The sequence below is a fragment of the Macrotis lagotis genome, chromosome 7 (genome assembly GCF_037893015.1).
Source record: "Macrotis lagotis isolate mMagLag1 chromosome 7, bilby.v1.9.chrom.fasta, whole genome shotgun sequence".
In the NCBI taxonomy this organism is placed as follows: Eukaryota; Metazoa; Chordata; class Mammalia; order Peramelemorphia; family Peramelidae; genus Macrotis; species Macrotis lagotis.
The window spans coordinates 111,199,429-111,221,777 of NC_133664.1; the positions used below are offsets into that span (position 1 = coordinate 111,199,429).

Consider the following 22,349-nt stretch of genomic DNA (forward strand, 5'->3'; position numbering starts at 1 on the left):
TTTTGCTTTCTCTTCACTATAGTTTCCATCAGAGTTCAATTATTTTTTTCATATATCCCCATTGCTAGACCTCTTCCCTGTTCCACTTCTTGAAATCTTCTTGAAAATAAGATCTAAGTTTGTCTGCTTTTGATTCTCAGCATCTAGCACAATACTATGCACAAAGAAGGCAATCAATGAGTATTGAATTGAATTCAACTGACTAAATAGACCTTGAAAATAATCTCCTTTTAGTGGGTTCCAGGTCCTTGCAGTTTTATGAGTGTTTAGTGATCTCTCTGGGACTCAGTTTCTTCATTTGTAAAATAAAAAGCTGCTAAACCTCCAACTTAAATGGCCTGTAATTTTTCGATTCTGTGAAACTGTGGTTATAAATTCTTTCTCACATTCTGCTTGGCCTTTTCCTTATGTTTATTTCTATCTATTCTATTTTGAACATCAACTTTATTGTGTTTAATAATTATATAGAAAAAGGATACTTCTGACAGTCAGTGGAAAATATACTTTGAGTTAATTTTATTCCAGAAGCTAAGAGAATTGGATTGAGTTAAAAGTGCTAGCCTTGGTTCTACTAAAACTTGCTATATGATCTTGAACAAGTCATTTGCTTCTTATTTTTCCTCTTGGGGGTTCAGTTTCTCTAGTCCACCTATAAAATGATTATCTTCATAGGGGTTGTACTTGGAAAGGATTTCAAAAGTTATTCAGTCTAACACCTATATTTTATTCTTGAGGACTCCTGCCAAGGAAATAAAGTATTTCCTAAGGCCCTAAGTGTAATTGACAGAAAAGAGTTTTGACTGACAGTCTGGATCTGCCTGAGAAGCTTTGGGTCCAGCCTATGGTCAAGCATTCTTTTTTCTCTCCTTATCAAAATCACCTATAGTGGGGTCCAACCCCCATGATCTGGGTCTTCTTTAAATCTTGATCTGATGAAAGGAACTAAGTGAGTCAGATTTCTAAGGCTTAAAACCATTTAGGCAGTGCTTCATCAACTAAACACCACCAACTACTTATTATTAAATTCCCAGCACTATAAGAATCAGTGTAATGGATTTGGCGTCAGGAAGCACTAAGTTTCAAATCCTGTTCTTCTCACTAGCTATATGACCATGGGAAAGTCATTTGATCTATCTGAGCCTCCAGCAATTTTCTAAGACTATATTTCTTTTTGTTTTTGAACATCATTTTATTTTTTCAATTACAATCCCAGTTTTCAGCATTCATCTTTTTGTAAGTTTTTGAGTTCCATATTTTTCTACCATCTTCCTTACCTCTTTCCCATAGGCAAGAGTAATTTGATAGAGATTATACAAGTGCAATCATATTTAACATATTTCCATTTTAATATATAATTCATGACTCATCATATATAATATATATATATATATATATATATAATTCGTGACTCATCATTGTGCTAGGAAGATTGAAAAATTTAGAAATGAAGAATTCAGTAGAATATTCTTTATTGATGAACATTAAAAATATAGGATAGAGAGCCTATTCTCTGAGAGGCTATAGTTTGGTAGGGAAGATTATATGGATACTATTAAATACTTAGAAAACAGATTTAATGATAATGATAATAGCATATTGATATGCTGATGTTTAAGATTGATCAAAACTCAGAAAACAATCTGACCTATGAATTAGATAGTATTTTCATAAAATTTAATCTTAGACATTTAAGGACATCACATATTGCTGCTCAGTCTCATGTAGTTCAATGCCATTTGTCCTGTTTTAGGAATTTGACACTGACCATTCAGGAATCACATAACTGGTTAGCCAAGGAAGTCTTACTTTTACTCCCTCCCCCCTTATATAGATGAAGAAGTGAGTCTCTGAGAAGAAATGATGATGCTACATACCCATCTAGCATACATTTTATGTCTCTAAAAGATAGAACTAGGGTTTAGGCAATAGATTTTATCATAAATGCAACAAGATTTGCTTTTGAACAATCTGGATGTGGTAAGCAATAGCTGCAGTCTTGAATTACAGCTGTCCAACTAAGGATCCAACTCCCTTGAAGCAGAAGGGGAAATGCACACTAAGTATGTGCTTGTCTCTAGCAGGGGCTGATCTTGGTGAGTGAGGCTAATTGAACTTGGCTTTCTCTGAGGAATTATATATAAAGAATTCTCAGCACTGCTCTTCTGAGTAAACTTTTGTCCTGAGAGTGGGGGCAATAGTCCTTACGGAATTTCTTCTATGCCACAATCAGCAACATTTTAGAGAGGAAAAAAATGGAAGGTTCCTTAGCAGACAATAAGACCCTGTAATTCTTCCTTATCTCTGATAAATGAAGAGGGAAGGGCAAGTATCCAAGTCCCCAGAATGCAATGCAGTGATTGTCACCTCCAAGCCTGAAGCGATCCAGTGGAAAAATCATTTATCTCCATTGCCCTGTAATTGTCTTCTCCTTTCTACTTGTCAATCAGCTCCAGCTTTTTAAGAGATTCTGAGATACACAAAACATTGCAGCTGGAAGTGATCATAGAAAGCATAGGAAGGGGTCATTGGGATAATTTTATCCATCACCCTTATTTGACAGATAAAGCTCATTGAAGGTCACACCTGTCATTAGTGGCATAGTTTGCATTAGGACCCAGGATTGTAAGATTGAGTACAAATTATTTTCTTTGTCTATTTTATGGGTTTAGATAAAAGAATGAATGCATTTTGAATGATACTCAGAATTAATATGGTTTTTATTATTTCCTGTAATATCTTTATTTAGTTTTGCTACAAAGATCAACTTATGCCACCCCCATCCTCCACCTCCCAAACACTGTTGTTTTCTTCTGTCTCATTCTTCTTTAGAATATTCATTATATGATAGCTGGGATTGATTTTATTAAGCCTGTTCATTTTGCATGAATATTACTGTACCAACCACAAAGATAGTCTTAGTATTGGACTATGAGTTGTACCACTAGAAAAACCTGTCTATACTTTTATTCTTTTTCGAGAATTATTTGGAACTTCCTTTACTTATTTTTAAAATCTGTGTATTTGCTGTTTCTCCTTGTAGAATATAAGCTCCTTAAAGACAGAGGATATTTGGTTTGTTTTGGTCTGTATGTTCCTAAGCACCTTGCACAGTGTAGACTATAAGAAGTGTTTGTGTGATGTAATTTTTGAGGTATCTTTTTAATATTGGAACTCAACATGTAGTTTGGTATAGGGTAAGGATTCAGGGAACAATGCTCATAGATCTGGGTTATAATTCCAGGTCTATCATTAATTAGTTGCATTATGTTGGTCAAGTAATTTCCCTTCTCTTGGCCTAAAATTTATGTTTTGTCAAATGCAGATGTGTGGGCAATAGTGGACTAGGCGATCTCTGAGGTATGGAAACTTCTAAAATTACCTTTTACTTTTTTCCTTACAAAGGAATAAATATTGACTTCAATCATTTCATTTAAAGACCTAGATTATAACAGGGTCTTAAAAAAATAACCTATTGTATAATCATATAACACATACATAGTTAAATTCCTCCCCATATTACCAAAAGGATGAACCTCAAATGTCATAGACTTACAGCATTTTCTTTTGATTTCTCAAAAAACTCCCCCCCTGTCTATATGGTATTTTTTTTTTAATTTGAGGGAATTACTTTAGTTTGTTTTAGTTATCAACAGTTTGGAGGAACATTATAATTAATATCTGCTGAAATAAAAGGAAAACACATCAAAGTATCACAAAACTGGGACTCAGAATCACTGTGAACATAGGAATGATTATATTGGGTTGGTCCCATTCTTGGTCCAGTTGGTTCCATATTTTATATCAGACAGTGACATCAGGTGATGGTAAGACAGACTTTCTTATTTGCACCTCAGCTGAGGTCAGTGTCTTAAGACCTAAGGGATGGGAGGGTTTTAAGGATGAGGTCATGCTTGACCATTTTCAGGATTTCGATTAGAATGGCAAATGAGAATGAGAAAAGGCCTTTTATAAACAATGTTAGAAGTTTACCAGAAGGTGTAATTTCTAAGGCAGACTGAAGATGGTTTGAAGATGTCACTGTCTACCATCCTCATTTCTTTTCATAACTCATCAGACATATGCTACCAAAAGAAACCCTATCTAACCCTTTTTTTCAGAAACTAGCTTCATTTTTGCCTTTCCAGTGAACTTTTAACAGTGAATATAGCAGACTTTTTCTAACTCTGTTTTGTCATTCTAGTTGTGGCCCCAAAAGGGTCAAGTATGATTTCATTCTCAAAACCCTCTCATCCCTTGGGCCTTAGGACACTGACCTCAGCTGACTCATGGTTTACCTCTTTCTGTCTGATGGTTCTATTGTATCACGTTCCTAAAGATAGCTAACACTTAAATAGTGTTACATAGTTTTTTTTAACTACATGTTACCTAATTTTGTCCTTACAATATTCTTCTGAAATAAGTAGCTTATTATTTTTATCTCCATTTTACAAATGAATGCTAAAATTTTCCAGGGTTCTGTCCATTCCACTTTACTTTTTTTCTTATCTGTCTGAAACTTGGATAATTATTTGCAAAAGTTTTTATCATTTTCCTATGGATATTATACAGACCTACTCTTTTATCTATTATGTCATTCATCATTCACACAAATCATAAAGAAAAGCAAAGGGAAATGGAGAGAAGTTAAAAGGAAAAGACAAAAAGAAGAAAGAAAAGTGGAAAGAAGATAGATTTATTGTCTGCTGTATGACCTAAGGAGGGAATATGGAAACAAAAAAGACCAGCCTTGTTCTCAAGGAGATTATCTTTTACCTTTGTAATTTCCTCTTCTTTCTAATTTCACACAGTCCTTGTACCAAAAGATATCTTGATACTGGATATAGGCTCTCAAACAGAAAATCACCTAAGACAGCTACAATATCTTTCCTCAAATACATTTCACCAGACCAGTAGACAACACCATGTCATTTCAAATCACTAGAACTCCAAAGATTCTGTTATTCATTCGACTACCTTTTTTTTTCTTTAGGACTCTTCTTGTATTCTGCTTTTAACTAGACCTTCAATTGTAACTTCTCTGAGAACTGGTGTCAAGGAACCACACATATCTGGGAAAACTTTTTGTTCTGCTAAAAAAAAATAATGTTCAGAGGGAATAAAAAGTCTAACTCTCTTGAGAATACTTCAGTTGAAGTATTTGGATGTTCCAAAGGGAAAGAAAAAACATAGTCCCTTTAGAAAAGCAGCTCATATCAGCAGTATGTGACAGGCCATAAAACTACAGGAAAGAGGCAGCAAAGAAATATTTTATTAAAACTGTGGTCTGGAAGAAAAATACAAACACCTGTGCTTAGTATTTAAGCTCCTTTAGCAAGATCTCAACTTCCTTTCCTTTGCTAGTCAAACTGGCTTGTAATCAACTTGAATATATATATATATTTAAATAAAATTTATAAAGCAACCTGGAAGTACATATAAATAAAAGTCATGAAAATAATCATACTCTTTGACCCAATAATTACGTTGTTGGAAATATTTCCTGAAAGTGGCACCAAAAGTGACAAGAAAAGAAACTATTTGTTTAGAATTGTTCATAGTAACATTATATATAATTGCAAAAAATTAGAAGCCACCTAAATACTCACAAATAGGGGAAATGACTAAATTGTGATATGTTAATATAATGGAGGACTCTGCTGTCAATAAAATTGACAAGAGTGAAAAATAGGAAGAAATCTGAAAGGACCTTTTATGAAATAACATGAAGCAACAAACAGCACTAGCAGAATGGAGTAAACATTGTGACCAATTAAAAGGAAATTTGAATACTTGAACAAACAATCCTGATAGGTTCTTGGTGTGAATGAAAACCTTATTTGTTTAAATTAATTGATTTAAGTTGTTACCAAGTATATTAATTAGTCATACTGATGTTCAATATTTAACTTTAATAAAAATATTTATATCTATATAGCTTAAAAACTGACCTGCCAACTAATTTTGGTATATGACATTTCATCTCCTGCCACTATCTTTGTATAAGTGGTTTTCTACATGTCTCAAAAGTGCTCTCTTAACTTGCTCTAATTTCCTGTAAGAGTTAAAATGAAACTATATTTGTAAAATAAATATAAAAATTTGTAAAACAAATATATTTGTATTTGAGTACTTTAAAGAGCTATATAAATGCTATTATTACTAATAGAAACAGTAGTAGTGGCAGATGTTGCTGTTATTGTTTAATGACTACTTACAAGGCATCCTTTGTTCCCAAATATTAACACTTTCTAACTTCTGATGTTTTTAATATATGATTTATCAATATACCCCTTCTCTACTCTCCCCTACTCATTGAGAAAAAACATATTATTCTTGATGATTTGGACTATTTTTGTATTTGTTTTTGTCCTAGTGTCTAGTATAATGCTGCCCACATAGTAAGCACTTAATAAATATTTGTTGAATCAAATTGTTAAACTAAATGTTATAGTTATAACCCTCAGTATCTTTCTTCATTTATCATATTCTCCTTTGGTTTACAGTTCAGACCTTAAGACAGGAAGACTCATCTTGATGAGTTCAAATCTGATTTCAGATGCTGTGTGATCCCTGGCAAGTCAGTTTATTCTGTTTGTCTTAGTTTCTCCATCTGTAAAATAAGCTGGAGGAGGAAAATTACTCTAGTATCTTTGCTCAGAAAACCTCAAATGGGGTAATGAAGAATCAAATATGGGGCGGTTAGGTGGCAGGGGCGGCTAGGTGGTATAGTGGATAAAGCACCGGCCTTGGAGTCAGGAGTACCTGGGTTCAAATCTGGTCTCAGACACTTAATAATGGCCTAGCTGTGTGGCCTTGGGCAAGCCACTTAACCCCATTTGCCTTGCAAAAACCTAAAAAACAAAGAATTAAACATGACTGCAAATGATTGAACAATAAAATCTGCCCCAGATTAGCACACAGCAGGTACCTGAATATTTTTTAATTGAATTACATTGGATCTAGGTTTCAAAGCCCATAATGGGGAAGCTTTTTTGAGGTGGGTAGAATTGTAAGTAGGAAGCCAAAGGTGGATCCTACTAGTAGTGAAGGAAAAGATAATTGAAGACTTCTGAAGACATCTACAGTAAAACTTTTTAAAATCCCAAAGCATTAAGCTCCAATGTCCTATAGCCAATTTTCTCACTCATAAAAGGTACATAATAAAAATAACTATAGATTCTTTGTTTAGATCAAATACAATAGCAAATGTAAAGTGCTTTATAATTATTAAAAATTATATAAATGTGATATTGCTATTAATACTGTTATAATCATACTGCTGAAGCTCCAATCCCAAGAAGGTTTGCTTCTTTGTCAGTTTTGTAAATTGCTTTATGAAGCTGTCATCCATATCCTCCATTTGACTGGGAGGTCTCTAGTAATAATAGCTTGCATTTATATGACCTGATTAGGCTAAGAGTGAGTATTTTCAATATGACTTAAATCTTCTATAATTAACCTAGATCTTTCACTTGACTAACAAGTAGAATGAGGGCTTGGAATATGTCTGTCCATTCAATTCAATATTAGCCACCAATCCCAGAAGAAAGACACTTCCTTACCTCGGAGAAATAGTCTATTCAACACTGGCATGAATCCTGGGGCAGTTTTAATCTGGCTGAGGGTAAGAATTGTGAATATTCTTTATTCCTTTATAAACAACCTGACCCCAGGTCTGCCAGCCCATCAAGCAGATAAAACCAGGAACCAGATATTGACTTTGTAACTTTGTGAATGTAACTTTTTACATTCTTTCCTCCTACCCTACTTTCCTTAACAATTAATAATCACATTACCTTTCAAACTGAGAACAATAATTTACTACCCCATGACTCATTTAGAATACCTGTGATTTTGAATCTTTCTGCCTGTTATACTTTCCCCAAAGAACCACTCCTTGTTCCTTCATGTCCAGCCCTGTCAGTGTCTCTATCCCATGTTTCTCTAGCCTCTTCTCATGCCCTTGGGAAACTATTCTATAAAAAATGGTCCTTCATGCTTTTTTTAGACCTGAATCTTTCTCTCCTGGAAATTAATATCTATCTATCTATCTATCTATCTATCTATCTATCTATCTATCTATCTATCTATAATTGCTTTCCTCCAACAGGATACTCTCCTTGAGAGCAGACTACCACTAAACATTTATGAAACTATTAAATTACAGGTACAATTTAATTGTCTCTGTAATCTCATCTCTAGCACAATGTGTAGCACACAATGATGATATTTGTCTTTTATTCTTGAAGCAGATCATGTCATCAAGGAGGTGATGCCATGACATGCAAGTGAATTGGATTTGAGTGAGGGGAGCTGTGTTGAGTCATCAGCCTCACTTTCTCCTCTAGAGCCATCTGGGTCCAGTGGTTAGATATGAATAAGGATGACTAGAAATGATCCGATGTGAGGCAATCAGGGTTAAATGCCTTGCCCAGGGTCACACAACTAGTAAGTATCTGAGGACATACTTGTTTGTAGGCCTTCTTGCCTTCAAGCCCATTACCCTTTCTCCTATGCAATGAAACAGTTATCAGTTTGCTTTATAGATTATAGAATCTACTTTAAGGTGACAACAGCAGTATGAATAAAAAAGAAGGGACAGATCCTAGAGATACTTCAGAAGGAGCAGCCAAAGTCCTTAGTGAGTGAAAGGGAGACAGAAAAGTCCAATTTGAGAGCAAGGTCCCAGCCTCTGTCACCAGAGAGAAAGCTGGTGTCTTTGATAGAACAAAGGAAGTCAGGAAGAGGAAGTGGACACAATATGAGTTTGAGATAAATATTTAAAAATGAATTAGTAGTTAATACTGTTGATCTGTAATTTTAATACACAATCCTTTAAAATATAGTTTATTACCATGCAAAACATTATATTCAAACCTGGGAAAAACCTAAATGGTTGCCATAAGCCATAACCAAAAATCACTTGGTGGCATAAACCCAAATCACAAGGACTAGAGTCATGAAGAAATTTCCTGCATTGTGTTATCCTTGAAGCCTAGCCTAAAGAGTGAGAGATTGAATAATCATCTCTTCACAACTGAAACACAACAAAATAACTGAAGTCAGAAGACTTGGCTCATCTGTTTGATCTTGGGGAAAAAAGTTTAACAACTAACATTTATACATTGTATATAATGTTTAAATAAAATATAATATATACATAGCAAAGTTAAGTTGACTATCTTGACTGGTAAGTGCTACTGGATAGGGACTGTGATTTCTTTGGCATAGGGAACATCCAGATAAGAAAACCAACTTCATCAACACACTTCATCTCTGCAACTTAGTAGAATGTTAGCTCCTTGCCATTCCCCAAAAGATAATGGTTCAAGGATATAAAAAAGCAGTTTTTCAGAAGAAGAGATCAAAGCTACCAATAGTCATATAAAAATGCTCTAATTCATAATCATTAGAGAATTTCAGATAAAAATAATGCTGAGTTACTACTTCAAACTCATCAGATTTGCTAAGATGACAGAAAAGGAAAATGACAAATGTCTGATGGGCTGTGGGAAAATAGGGACACTAATGCATTGTTGGTGGGGTAGTGAACTTCTCCAACTATTCTGGAAAACAATTTGCAACTATTCCCAAAGGACTATGAAACTATACATACCCTTTGATTTAGGAATACTAGTACTAGTTCAACATACCAAAGAGGTTAAAATAGGTTTCATATGTACAAAAATATGGAACACAACTCCTTGTGATAGCAAAGAATTAGAAACTGCAGGGATGTCCATCAAGTGGGGAATGGGTGAACAAGTTATGGTATATGAATGTAATGGAATATTTATTGAGCTATAAGAAATGATAAAAAAAGGATGGTTTTAGAAAAATCTGGGAAGACTTGTATAAACTTGTACAAAGTGAAGTGAGCAGAACTAGGAGAATAATTTAGACAATAACAGTAAATTGTAAAAACAATCAACTGTTAAAGATTTAATAACAATGCCAAAGTACTCATGATTTAAAATTGTATCTCCAGAAAGAGAATTGATGACCTCAGAGTGCAGATTCAAGCATATTTTTTTCTTTATTTTTCATCTTCCATAAACAAGATATGCCTCTTGGGTACTTTCTTTGGTATTATTTTTTGCCTGGAATGTTCTCCCTCTTTTACTCTGACTACTGACCTCTCTAGTTTGCTTTAAGTCCCAACTAAAATTCCGTCTTGTCCACAAAGTCTTGCTTAATTTTTAATGCCTCTCTGTTAATTATTTCCCATTTATCCTATACATAATTTGATTTGTTTGTATTTGTTTGCTTGTTGTTTCTCCCATTAGATTATAAGCGACTTGAAGGAGGAGACTATCTTTTGTCTCTTTATATCTTCATTGTTTAGCACAGTGCCCATCACATAATAGTTGATTGATTCTTTCTTCTAGGATATGACTAATGCAGAAATATATTTCTTATAGCTTCATATGTATGATAGGTATCATATTTCTTGCCTCCTCAATGAGTAAGGAAGGGAGAGAATTTGGAACTGAAAACAAAGATAAGATTAAAAAACATATTAACTTTTTAAGATCAGGAGTCATCTCCCTTTTCTATTTATATGCCCAATACTTAGCACATAGTAAGCATTCAATAAATATATTTTCATTTATTCATTCATTAGAGTGTTGCCTAGGACACTGTGAGGGTAAGCCACTTTCTCAGAGTTACTCAGTGAGTGTGTGTCTGAGGTAGGGTTGGGAATCAGGTCTTCCTGACTCCAAGTTCATAATTCAATCCCCTGTGCTACCTAGTCAGGGCCTCAGTTTCCTCATCTATAAAACTAGGAGACTGGAGTAAATAACCTTTAAGGTCTTTTCTGGTTCCAGGACTATAAACCTTGAGATCCAATTCCTTCCATTGCTCTGCCTTGTTTGTAAGCGACATTTGATAAATGTCAACTTTTTGTCTTTTTATTCCCAGTGTCTAGCTTAATGCCTCCTTTTTTAAAAAAGACAATTTAATTGAGTTAGTTGTTTTAATACCAATTCCTAAATGTCCAAAAACATAGAGAATATTTATGCACACTATGGGTACTAAAAGAAATATGAACTGAGGTAAAAGATGCTATCAAAGAAAACTGTGAACAAATGGTAGGACAGAATAGTTGTGACAATTTAGATTCTACTGGCTGGTATTTTCACAATGAAAAGAAAAAAGAGGAACACCTCCAGCACTTCGGGTGAACTCTCTTAAAGAAAGACATGGACAAGAGTCACACAGGACGAGCAGGTATGATATGGGTGGGTTGTGGTTTATATTATAGTAAGGAGTACTTACATGGATGAGATCATATCCATTTGAGTATTTCATTTGAGATAGTCAATAAATACTTGCTGATTGATTTTTTCCTAATTCTCTCTTAGAAAACCTCCCAAAGCGGTTTTCAAAGTTCCCACCCTTCACTTTATCAGGCCATTGTGGACTATGCCTTTTCATCTTCCCCACTCCTTTCCTTCCTCTCAACTCAGGTCAATTTGATTGCAGCTCCTTTCATTTGACCCAGAACTCTCAAATCTTGAACCAGTCCTCAAAATGGTGTACTTGGCTTTACAAGATCCTGAAATCCTCTGTCCTCTGAAAAGAGTGTTAAATGTTACTCCATAAGTCAGAAAGCAGATTTTCTCCAGTCAGGACCAGGGATAGTTGAGATAGTCAACTGTGTGAAGGTACAATATACAATAGGCAGACCGAAGGGTGAATTGAGAAGTACTTTTTTAATGCCTATATTTTCCTATCAAAAATGCCTTCCACCATGCTAGATAGGTACTTACTTTGTAAAAGGTCTCAGGGGTAAAGTAATAAATATACAATTTTTAAAAGAGAGAGTATGATTCTCAAACCTTTTCTGCTTTCTCTCATCTCCAGTGAGGCTAGCAATCAATGACTGCCATTCCGAACTTTACCCTATTTGATGGATATTTAATATTCCTTGATCCATATGTTCTTCATGTTTGTCTGCAGCAATGCTTTTTGAGATGGAAGATCCCTTAAATCACTGCACATAGATCCTTTCATAGTATAAGCAATTTGCATTTAATTTTTTTATTGTAAAAAAGAGGATAGGGATTGAGATAAGTGGTGAGCTCTGATTAAATTTTTCAGATTTCTTTCTGAAATTAGTCTGATTGAATTCAATCTCAGAATTCTCTTGGGTTAAAGTCCCCACCTTTGCCTTCTAGTACTGTATCTTAGTCAGATTTCACTTTGCATCTGATAATCTTCTTCCTTCCCTGGATTTTCTTTTTCTTCTGCTCTGTTGGAGGATGTGTGGTTTAACCTATCCTATGTATACAACCAAACAAACAGGTGTGAAGACATAATAGCATCTCTGACAAGTAGAGATGCTTTAAAATGGAGCTATGGAGAAAACCAGAACTCTGCCAAATTCCCCTAGTGTTAATCAGGGAGGAGCGAGGAAAAGTACGAATTCCCTTCCAAAATCTTTCCAGATCTTACTCCCTACAAATCTCTCACAACAGAAAGAGCTTTATCACTTGCTCCAGATGGATCGGCACTGACCATCTTAGCAGACAGAGCCCTGGACTAGGAGTCGGGGGGATTTGATTTTTTGTCAAGGGCCGGCTGCTAATTAGATTTGAGAACTTGGAGAAAGCTCCCCTTTGGGAACTAGATCTCCTAAATTGTAAAATGAAGGGGTTAAATAGTTGATCTCTAAGACCCAGCTCTACAATTCTAAGGGTCTAGGATTCCCCGTTTCTCAGTCCCCCTGATGTTCCCTTCGCGGGTCCTCCCCTCCCTGTTCCCTTTTCCTTAGTTCCACCGACCCCTCACAGGGCAGGGTTTCTGTTTACCTGCTAGGTTCTTTTTCTACCCTAGGGGAAAAGACAAGTGGGCTTGGGGCGGGTGTGTGTGTGTGTGTGTGTGTGTGTGTGTGTGTGTGTGTGTGTGGCGGGGGGAGAGGTCCGTAGGGAGGGGGTGTCGGGGAGGGCCGAGGAGGCGGCCCCTGATTGGCTGGGGAGGGGGAGTGGAGGCACGGAGTTTCCCACAATGCCCCGGTGCGGTGCAGCCGCGGATGGATGCTGCGGGAAGGGGCTGCCATTTGCTGCCCCAGCCAGCGGCGCGCTGACCTGCCCAGTCTCCCGCAGTCCCCGCCGCCCGGCCCCGGCCCCGCGCCTCGCGGCCGCTCCGCCTCGGCTCGGTCCCTGGTTCCTGGGGCCGCCGACATGAACACCAGCTCGGGCAGCGGGGAGGAGAAGGGGGCTGCCGGCAGCAGCAGCGGCGGAAGCGGCGGCGGCGGGAGCTTCTGCCGCGGAGCCGAGGGCGGTGTGGCGGAGCCGCGGAGCGCAGGGGCTGGAGCGGCGGCGGCGGTGGCGGCGGCTGCAGCCGCCCTGGAAGAGCCTCAGGCCCCGGGCCAGAAGGAGAAGGACGAGGCTCTGGAGGAGAAGCTGAGAAACTTAACTTTCCGGAAGCAGGTCTCTTACAGGTAGGAGACAGAAGCCCAGCAGAGCCAGTCACCCCCAAGCCTCTCCGAGGTGCTCCTCGAACCCTCTCCATTCTCCTTCCTCCAAAACGGAGGTGGGGAAGTTGGAGACACCTGCCCAGCTTCCTTCCCTTCTCTTCCCATCCTACTTCCCCCTACCCCCACCCCCCCCTCCGGGAGCCTCTACCCTCCGCACAGCTTTGGATCTGGAATCGGAGCCTGTTCCTTTCCCACCCTGTCTTTGGACTGAGCCTCTGATACCAGACTGGAGACAAGAAAGGCTCCCTTTGGTCCTTTAATTCAGAGAGGGGGAGTAGTGGGAAATCCAGGGAACCTGAAAGTCGTCCCTAAAGTTGCCCATCAGTCATTGCCTCTCTTAGACACCACTCCTCCAATCCCCCAGATTTCTCTAGATGGCACCTTGGCACTAACTTAAGAACTGAGATCACTCCGACAGGTAGAAGAGAATTAGCTTTATGCTTAAAAGGAAGGAGATATTATGGGTCATAAGCCCTGCAACTAGCAAATATACACACATAGAGAACAAATGCATGTATGAATACATACTCCATACATGTGCATACACATACCATATATGGGCATATATATATATATATATATATGTATATGAACTATGTCTAACTAGTGACAGATCCTTAGTATCATGATCTATGTTGGCTTCCTGTCTTCTGTGCAACGGTGTGGTGTGGGTCGTACAGTTTACTGTTGGTATCATACTGATGAGACCCAGTATGTTAAAGACAACACAATCATAATCACTTCCTCGAACTAAATATTTGGGGCTAGGGGAGGAGATTAGAGGAAGGCAAAGGTGGTAGGTGCTGGCAGCTACTCTAGGCAGAATGGTGTGGAAGGGAAATTCATCAGAATGCATCACACTAAAAAAAAAAAGCAAAAATCAGCATTATACAGATAGGGTCAAGATATGGTCTGGTTTGGGAAGCTCAAATAGAGGAAGTAGTGATTTATTTTTTGATAGATCAAGGATTCGGATAATGTGGGGGCTATAGATTAGTATCATCTATTTCTTTTTGAGGTTTAATATTATTATTACTTGAGAAAGGGTCTGGAAAAAAAAGCAAGTTTCTTTTTTTTTAAACTTGCATATTCCCTTCCAGAAAACCATATAGAGTATCAAGCCTGTTAACCCGTGTTCTGTTATGTAAGCAAAGGCAGATGACAAAGGTGTGTGGGTTTGAGTGTGTGTTTGTGGGGGGGGGGGGTTGAGAGGTGATTCACTTAGGATCCCTACAGATATTGTGTCTGCCTGGTGTCCCCCAGATTTACATTTGTTTGTTGGAGTTATTTATTGAGTACAGGTAATGTGATTTTAACTTTTTCACTATTGCAAAATTGCTGGTGAAGTAGTTGCATTACAGAATTCCTGTATTGCATTTTTGTTCCCAGTAGGCTGAGGGAATTTCCCACCTGAGTTGCTTTTTCAGTTACTCACTTAGATCAGGACCAATCAGATTTCAATCTTTATATTTTGGATTTCTAAAAATAGAGTAGGAGGGGGTGGGAGTGATGAGGAGTGATAGCTCAAGGGAGGCATGTTAGGACACAGAGGATGCTACTTCTTGGTTAGACCTTGAGAAGCTGCAGCTGCTGTGCAATCCTGTAATGATCAAAAGTTAATTTGTGGGAAGCAATTCTGGTGGGTCTTTTTTTTTTCCATAGTCCAAAGCACCTCCTGGCATGGAAGAATCCAACCTTGTTATTTGTATCATCTCCTCTCTGTGTAGGTCTAAGGCTAACATTTGCAAGGGAAAGCAGATCATATCCCTCAGGGATACTCTGTCTGGTCAGGTTTTTTTGTTTATGAGAATATATTGGAGAAGATATGCAGTGCCAGTTGGTGCCTACATCATTTTTATATGAATGTATAACAATGGGTTTTGGGATTCCATTTAGTGAGTTGACTGCTCTTTAAACTTAATTTCCCTTTAAATCTTTATTTGTTAATTTTCTGGAGTGTTTCTGAGAATAAGATTTCCTTATTCATTTTAGCATCATGACCTTTGATCTCATGCCCACAAAACAGGGTCAGAAGACAGGTAGAAAGTGAGGAAGCAAGAGAATAAAGGCAAAACCCCCCCTACAAATTATTCTTGCTCCAGGAAACTTAGAAAGATTGCCTTTCGGACAGCCATCTATATCAGTCAAGAACAGCTGGCCTGAGCTCTGAGCATGTTTACAGATGGCCTGAAGTTTGTAGTCTGCTAGCCTAGGAGGAACTTTTTACCTCTTTACCTCATCTCTGATAGCACCCGGGGAAAGATGTGAGGTCATAGGATCACATGACTATAGGATTATAGATTTACAGCTGCAAAAGGCTTTAGAGGTTATTGAGTCCACCCCATTCATTCTATAGATGAGCAAATTGAGACCTAGAAAGTTTAAGTAACTTATATAGGGTCACACAGCTAGTAAATGTCTGAGATAAGCTTTGAACCCAAGGCTCAACTTCCTGACTCCAAATACAGCATTTTATCTACTTTTTTCCCTGAGAAAGCAGGGTCAGAAAGAGCCCACAATATGAATCCAACTTGGAGTGGTTCATGAACTCTGTGTGTGTGTGTGTGTGTGTGTGTGTGTGTGTGTGCACGTGCGCGCATGTGTATTATATCTTTATGGGGCTGGAGATTAGGTGAAGAGAGAGACAATATCCCAGTATCACAGATGAGGTATGAACGTAAAGGAATCTTCCACAACAACCTGTCCATTTCCTTCCTTTTAAAAATGAGGAAACTGAGAGAAGACATTTACTTAAGGACATAATGTTTAAGTGGTGAAACTGGGATTTGAACCAGAATCTTTTGACATCAAATTTAAGGCTTTTCACAGTATCAGTAAAAATTGTTCCAGGATATTGATATGGATTCAGGCTTGAGTTTCAAGTTACCCTGCCTTACAGAGAGGTCAATTTATTCGAATGTAATCTTAGTCTTCCATTTTTAAGTAAGTTAATTAACTTATACCTGCAGAGGATTTAAAGTATGAGTGACTTACCTGCTGTATTGCTTTCCTGGTCTCTTTTTGAAGAACAGGAGCTTCTTATGAAATGGCACTTGATGGAGTGAGGGAAGGGGGCTATGTTTTGGGGGAGGTGTGTGTGTGGGGGGGTCTCATCATCTATTTCTGTTGCTAAGGAACATATAAGCCAGGGTTTAAAAATAAATGAGGAGTGGGTGGGCATGCAGTGACTCCTGTCTTTTTAGAGACCAGAGCCCTTTTCAAAAGCCTTTAAATAGCCATTTCTGGAGGCAGATTATTCATTTTGCTTGACTTTGACTTTGTTAAGGAAAATAAACTCTTTTTTATCCCAGATTTCCCCTCATTATCTCATCTTTCTTGAGGTTTTTTGGGGGAACCATTTTTCCATGAGGAATTTTCCTTTCTTTCAATTCCAGTTCCCCTACAGCAAGCAGGCTTTGTAGACAGCTGAGCTGAGGGTTTTTATAAGGCAGTGTTAGTGAGCCAGTACTTTTCTCTTAAAATTATTACCTTTTTTCTCCCTTTACAAATTATGGTACTGCAACAGATACATACATGCAAAGAACTATGTCATGTGCAGGAAACTATTTTTTTCCTTCCATTTGGACTTCCATTTACAACAACACAATAGAAGTTATTCTCAGAAATCTACCGGCTTTCAGGGGATTCATCTTAAGACTGTTCTATGGTGTGTGCGTGTGTGTGTGTGTGTGTGTGTGGGGGGGAGACAAGAAAGCTGGAGAAAGGAAAGAGGAAGAGAGTGAGAAAGACTGAGAGATGGGGAAAGACAGGAGAAAGGAAGAGAGAGGGAGAGAGAAAGAAAGCAAGAGAAGAGAGAGGGAGAGAAACAGAGAGAGAGAGAGAGAGAGAGAGAGAGAGAGAGAGAGAGAGAGAGAGAGAGAGAGAGAGAGAGAGAGAGAGAGAGAAATGAGTGAGAAAAAGGGTAAAGAAAGAGATTGAAAGAGAAAGAGAGGAGAAAAGAAGACACACACACACACACACACACACACACACACACACAGATTGATTTTGTGTGTGCACACAGCTGCCCACTTACTGTTTTTTTCTCTTTCCAACTGTTCCAAATGCAGTTCTCCATGACCTTTTATCTCCTTACAGATCACATTGACTCCAACACCTTTGGGCACCTGTATTCCTTCCATATTTAAAATGAAAAAATCCTTCTGCTGATTTGCAGTCAAGCTTATACATTCTAACACATGGCAGGGAGAAAAATATAATTGTTCAGGATTGCTGAGAAATATTCTTTCACCCACATGGCACATGCCATCTCTATGAAGATACCCTTATGAGATTTTCATATGGTGATAAAAAATAGTACCCAGGTGCAATGTGGGTGAGTATAGATACCAATGAGAAATTCACACTTCTGCTATCATATGGACAGCTGAGTGTGAGAATAAAGTATGATTCTGAGAGGGAAGAACCCTGGAATATACTTCTTATGCTCTCACTTGCATTCAAGGAGTTTCATTGCCCTTTGCCTTGGTTTCTCCCTCTGTAAAATGATGGTACCTCCCTCCTGTCCTCTTTGAAGAGACAAGGGGAAGGTGAATTAAAACCCATTTTCAGGTTGCTTTATACTGCTTAGACTGGGATACTGCTATATATGTATATATATATATATATGTATATATATATATATATATATGTATAGCACTCTAAATCAACAAATCTTTATTTAATAACTATTTTGTTTTTTCCTAACATGGCAGTAATGGCATTGTGTTGGCATTTCATTTCTTCCCTTACCAAAACTGGAGCATAAAGAAAGAGGAAAGGATAATGTGAACATAGGAAGGATGAAATGGACCCAATTTATACTTCTTAATTACCATCATGACTTATGTCAAGAAAGTCAAATAGAAAAATTAAGAACTTTCCATTTCATGCTGTGTTTTAGAAGAAAATTCCTTGACTACCTATAAACTTTTGGTTATTTGTGTGGGATACTATGGTAATAGTTTTAACCCAAGTCAGGAGAGCTGGGTTCAAGATCTAGCTAATGAATAAGTCATATCCTTTCTTGAGGACTCAGATTCTTTTACTTGTAACAGGCAACGATTGAACTTGATGACTTCTAAGGTTCATCCTAACTCATTAATTCTATAAGGTATTTATTGCTAACTAACATTTTATATAAAACTTTAACAAGTGCTTTCCTTATTCTAACCTTGTCAGGTATATTATTATCATTATTATGATTGTTATTATGCTTATTATTTTGAAGTAAACCTGTGCTTTAATTGGTGAAAGGAATTCCCTGTGATGAAAATTCCTCTACCGATAAAGATTTTCAACTACTTTTTAACTTATAGTCACCTAGAGTTGTCTGAGGATGTTAAGAAGTTATGCAGTCAGAATGGGTCAAAGATTGGACTTAAATCCTGTGATTCCTGACTCACAGGTCATTTGTTGTTACATCATACCATCCTTGTTTTACAGATGAGGAAACTGAGGCTTTGAGGTGAAGGTCCATAACTTGAACCTAGATCTCTTTTCTTTGAGTTCAGTATTCTTTCCACCATCCATGCTGTTTCCTTATTGATGAGTCATTTGCTTGTAAGAGATATTATGAAATCAGGTCAATTTAAAAAGTAGAAAAGGATCTACTAACATTGGAAGATATTTTCAGAGATCAAAATAAAGAGTATTTGAAAGAAGATAATAAGGCAGTTGGAAATTTATTTGATTTGTCAAATGAGAATTTACTTGATTTTCCTAAGACTATCTTACTATGCAAAATGAGTTTAATTGTGGTAGTGTAATGCTAGGATAAGACAGTAGTGAATACTGAGCTGTTAAACAACTATTAAAAGTATTTTTTGACCCTAACTAATCCAAAGAATTTATAATCATAAGATTTCCTTCTCCTGAAGATTACTATGTTGTTGCTATTGAGTCATTTCAGTTGTGTCTGACTCTCTGTGACCCAATTGGAGTTTTCTTGGCAGAGATACTGGAGTGATCTGCCATTTCCTTCTCCAGTTCATTTTACAGAAGAGGAAGCTGAGGAATACAAGATCAAATGATTTGTCCAGGGTGACATAGTAACTGAGGGCACCTTTGAACCCAGGTCTTCCTGATTCCAATTCTGGTGCTCTATCCATTGAATCACTTAGCTACCTAGGAGGATTACTATCTAAGATCCCATAATTTTTTATTCTTTGTATTAGAGATGTCACTATTAGCAGAGTGCATAGTGCTTTGGGAATATTTTTTTTCTCCTTCAGAATTACTCAGGTTCTCTTCAAACTGTACCTAGGACATACCCTCAAATTGAGCAAGAACGGGAAGGAAGAAGCTAGGGACTCTGAGACAAGAGCTTGGGGGATGACATGTACAGGGAGGAGGTGAGAGAGAGAAACTCACCCCAGCCTGCCATCTGGTAGATTCATATTATTATTATTATTATTATTATTATTATTATTATTATTATTATTATCATCATCTAAGTGTTACGTTCTACTTTTCTATGCTGGTAAAGGACTGAAGTTACTCTTGGGGCCCTAGGCCCCTCCAAGCAAGAGTGTTGATTTTCTTACTGAGAAGTTGAAACAAACATTTTATTTTATTTCTTTTTACAATGTTTCAATATTCCTATCCTTCAGAGCCTTGATTCTAAATGGGCTAGCTTAGGAAGCCTATGTGGGCAAGGGGTGAAAATGAGGAAGAGGAGATTATTTTCAGGTGTGCAGTGCTATATCTGGAGAACTTTATTCAATGTGCATTTCTATCAGGGGGCAGAATAATGAAATTGTAAAAGCCCTGGAGTGTCAGAAGAATTGGGTTCAAATCCTACCACCCTCATTCATTACCTCTGTGATTTTGGGTCACAGCCCTCTTGGCCTCAGGTTCCTTGTTTGTAAAATAAGGCTGCTACTTACCCTCCGTAGCTGTGAGAATCATGTGAAATTTTATATATATTTACATATATATATATATATATATACATATATATGTATATATGGGGCATCTTGAGGTCTAGTTGTTCTCTGCCCCTTTGCAGGGCTTTGCTTTATTCTTGGGTTTTGTTTTCATAACTCCAGTGGTTTTCTTCATTCAACAAACATTTTTTAAAGTATCTGCTATGCACCTGAGGCATGGTGCTAAGGGCTGGAATTGCACCATAAAAATGAAATAGTTTTTGTTCTCAAGTATCTTACATTCTAATGAAGGCATAGGATGCTTTCTCCATTATTATTTAATTTTGCTCTATAGTGTATCCCTTTGAAACTGGCAATTAGACGTTGGCTAATTATGTGCAGCACTATTTTAATGAGTTACACTTTCATAGAAAAATACATAATTAGCCATATTGTGTTCTCTTTTTTCCCTAGCTCTTATCTATTTACATCTGATGAAATTGGTCTACCTATATTACTAAAATCCACTAATTTGCAGAGCACATAGACTGGCTGAACAAACATAAACTCAGATATTCAGAAAGAAACTTTGGAATGAGAGGACTTTGTAGAAAGCATAGGCTAGTCCACCGGGCTTGTGCTATTTATTAACACCTAGTACTTTTGAGTTTAGAATGCCTATCTTATAGATACTATTATTTATTTCCTTCTAGGCCTCTAGGTGGTACAGTGCATAGAGTGTCAGTCTTGAAGACTCATTATCCTGAATTCAAATTTGATCTTAGATAGTCACTAGCAGTGTGAAGTCACTTAACCCTGTTTGTCTTAGTTTCCTCATCTGTAAAATGAGTTGAAGAAGGAAATGATAGATCACTCCAATCTCTTTACTTAAAAAAAAAAGGTCATGAAGTCAAACAAGACAAATGACAGAAACAAGCGTATTTCCAATTACAGAGATTGCTACCAAGTGATGTGGATTTTAGTAGTATAGGTAAACCAATTTTATCAGATGTAAAAAAAAAACAAGAGCAAGGGAGAGATGATCACATGATATAGCTAATTATGTATTTTCCATGAAAATGTAACTCATTAAATTAATGCTGCACACAATTAACCAACATCTAATCACCAGTTATTCCAAAGGGATACAATATAGAGCAAATTTAAAGAAATAAAAACACCTAGGTACAAGTTAAGCACCTTCTACTAATTTTCTACTGTTATCAATCACTGCATAGCTTATTTCTTGTTTTCATTTATACTTGAAAGAAAAACCTCCAAGTCTCTCCCACTTATCATTTTGGTGTCCTAATACCTCTGGTCTTGTGTATGTTCATAGCTTCAGCTATTTTGCCAACCTAGTTGGGGTTTCAGAGTGGTATCAAAAACCTTTAACTATCTATTTGTTCCTATCAAAGAGAAGGCATTAATTTGCCTCACAAACACTACCAATTAGCTCTGGAACACTTTAATCCAGCCAATCCTTCTCGAGGGGAGAATATTGATTCCCGACTGCATGTACTTTGTGTTTACTTTTTCTTACATAGTTATACCAGAAATAGAGAGAAAAGTCATGGCTACTTAATTGCCTGGAGATTGTGTAAAACCCTGCAACTGTCTTTTCTCCAATTCAGATAAGGTTCTTCAGACAATTATGTTTCTGTCACTAACTCCCTCTTTCTAACAGATCTTTCTTAGCTTTGTGGAAAGGTTGTTATATGGAGAATGCTAAAAGTATACTTTAACCAGTTCGACCATTCTTAGTTTTGCTTAATCCAGTTTCTTTTGTCTTTTCTTCACTTTTAAAACACATTTAAACAAATATCAAATTACTCCAGTGTCTTGGCCAAGAAAACCCCAGATGGGGTCATGAAGAGTTGGACACAACTGTAATGAACAAAAATAAATAGATCATAACTTCAATATTTAAATAGAGCTATGATCTCATCCCCCAACAATTCAGATCATGGCTCATCCATGCCTTCTCATTTGTGATAATC

General features: G+C 37.2%; 1 protein-coding gene across 5 annotated transcripts in view; it reads left to right on the forward strand.

Annotated features, from left to right (window-relative positions):
- Positions 1–22,349, forward strand: part of DGKI (diacylglycerol kinase iota) — a 592,236-nt gene that overhangs the window by 8,068 nt on the left and 561,819 nt on the right. For 3 of the 5 annotated variants that reach the window (XM_074193597.1, XM_074193602.1, XM_074193598.1), the window contains exon 1: positions 13,041–13,447. The exons of 1 other annotated variant lie outside the window; for it this stretch is intronic. In XM_074193597.1, the coding sequence (XP_074049698.1) occupies positions 13,041–13,447 (407 nt within the window). Of the gene's footprint in view, positions 1–13,040; positions 13,448–22,349 lie in introns of those variants that run through there. One more of the 5 variants, XM_074193601.1, reaches the window with a different exon arrangement.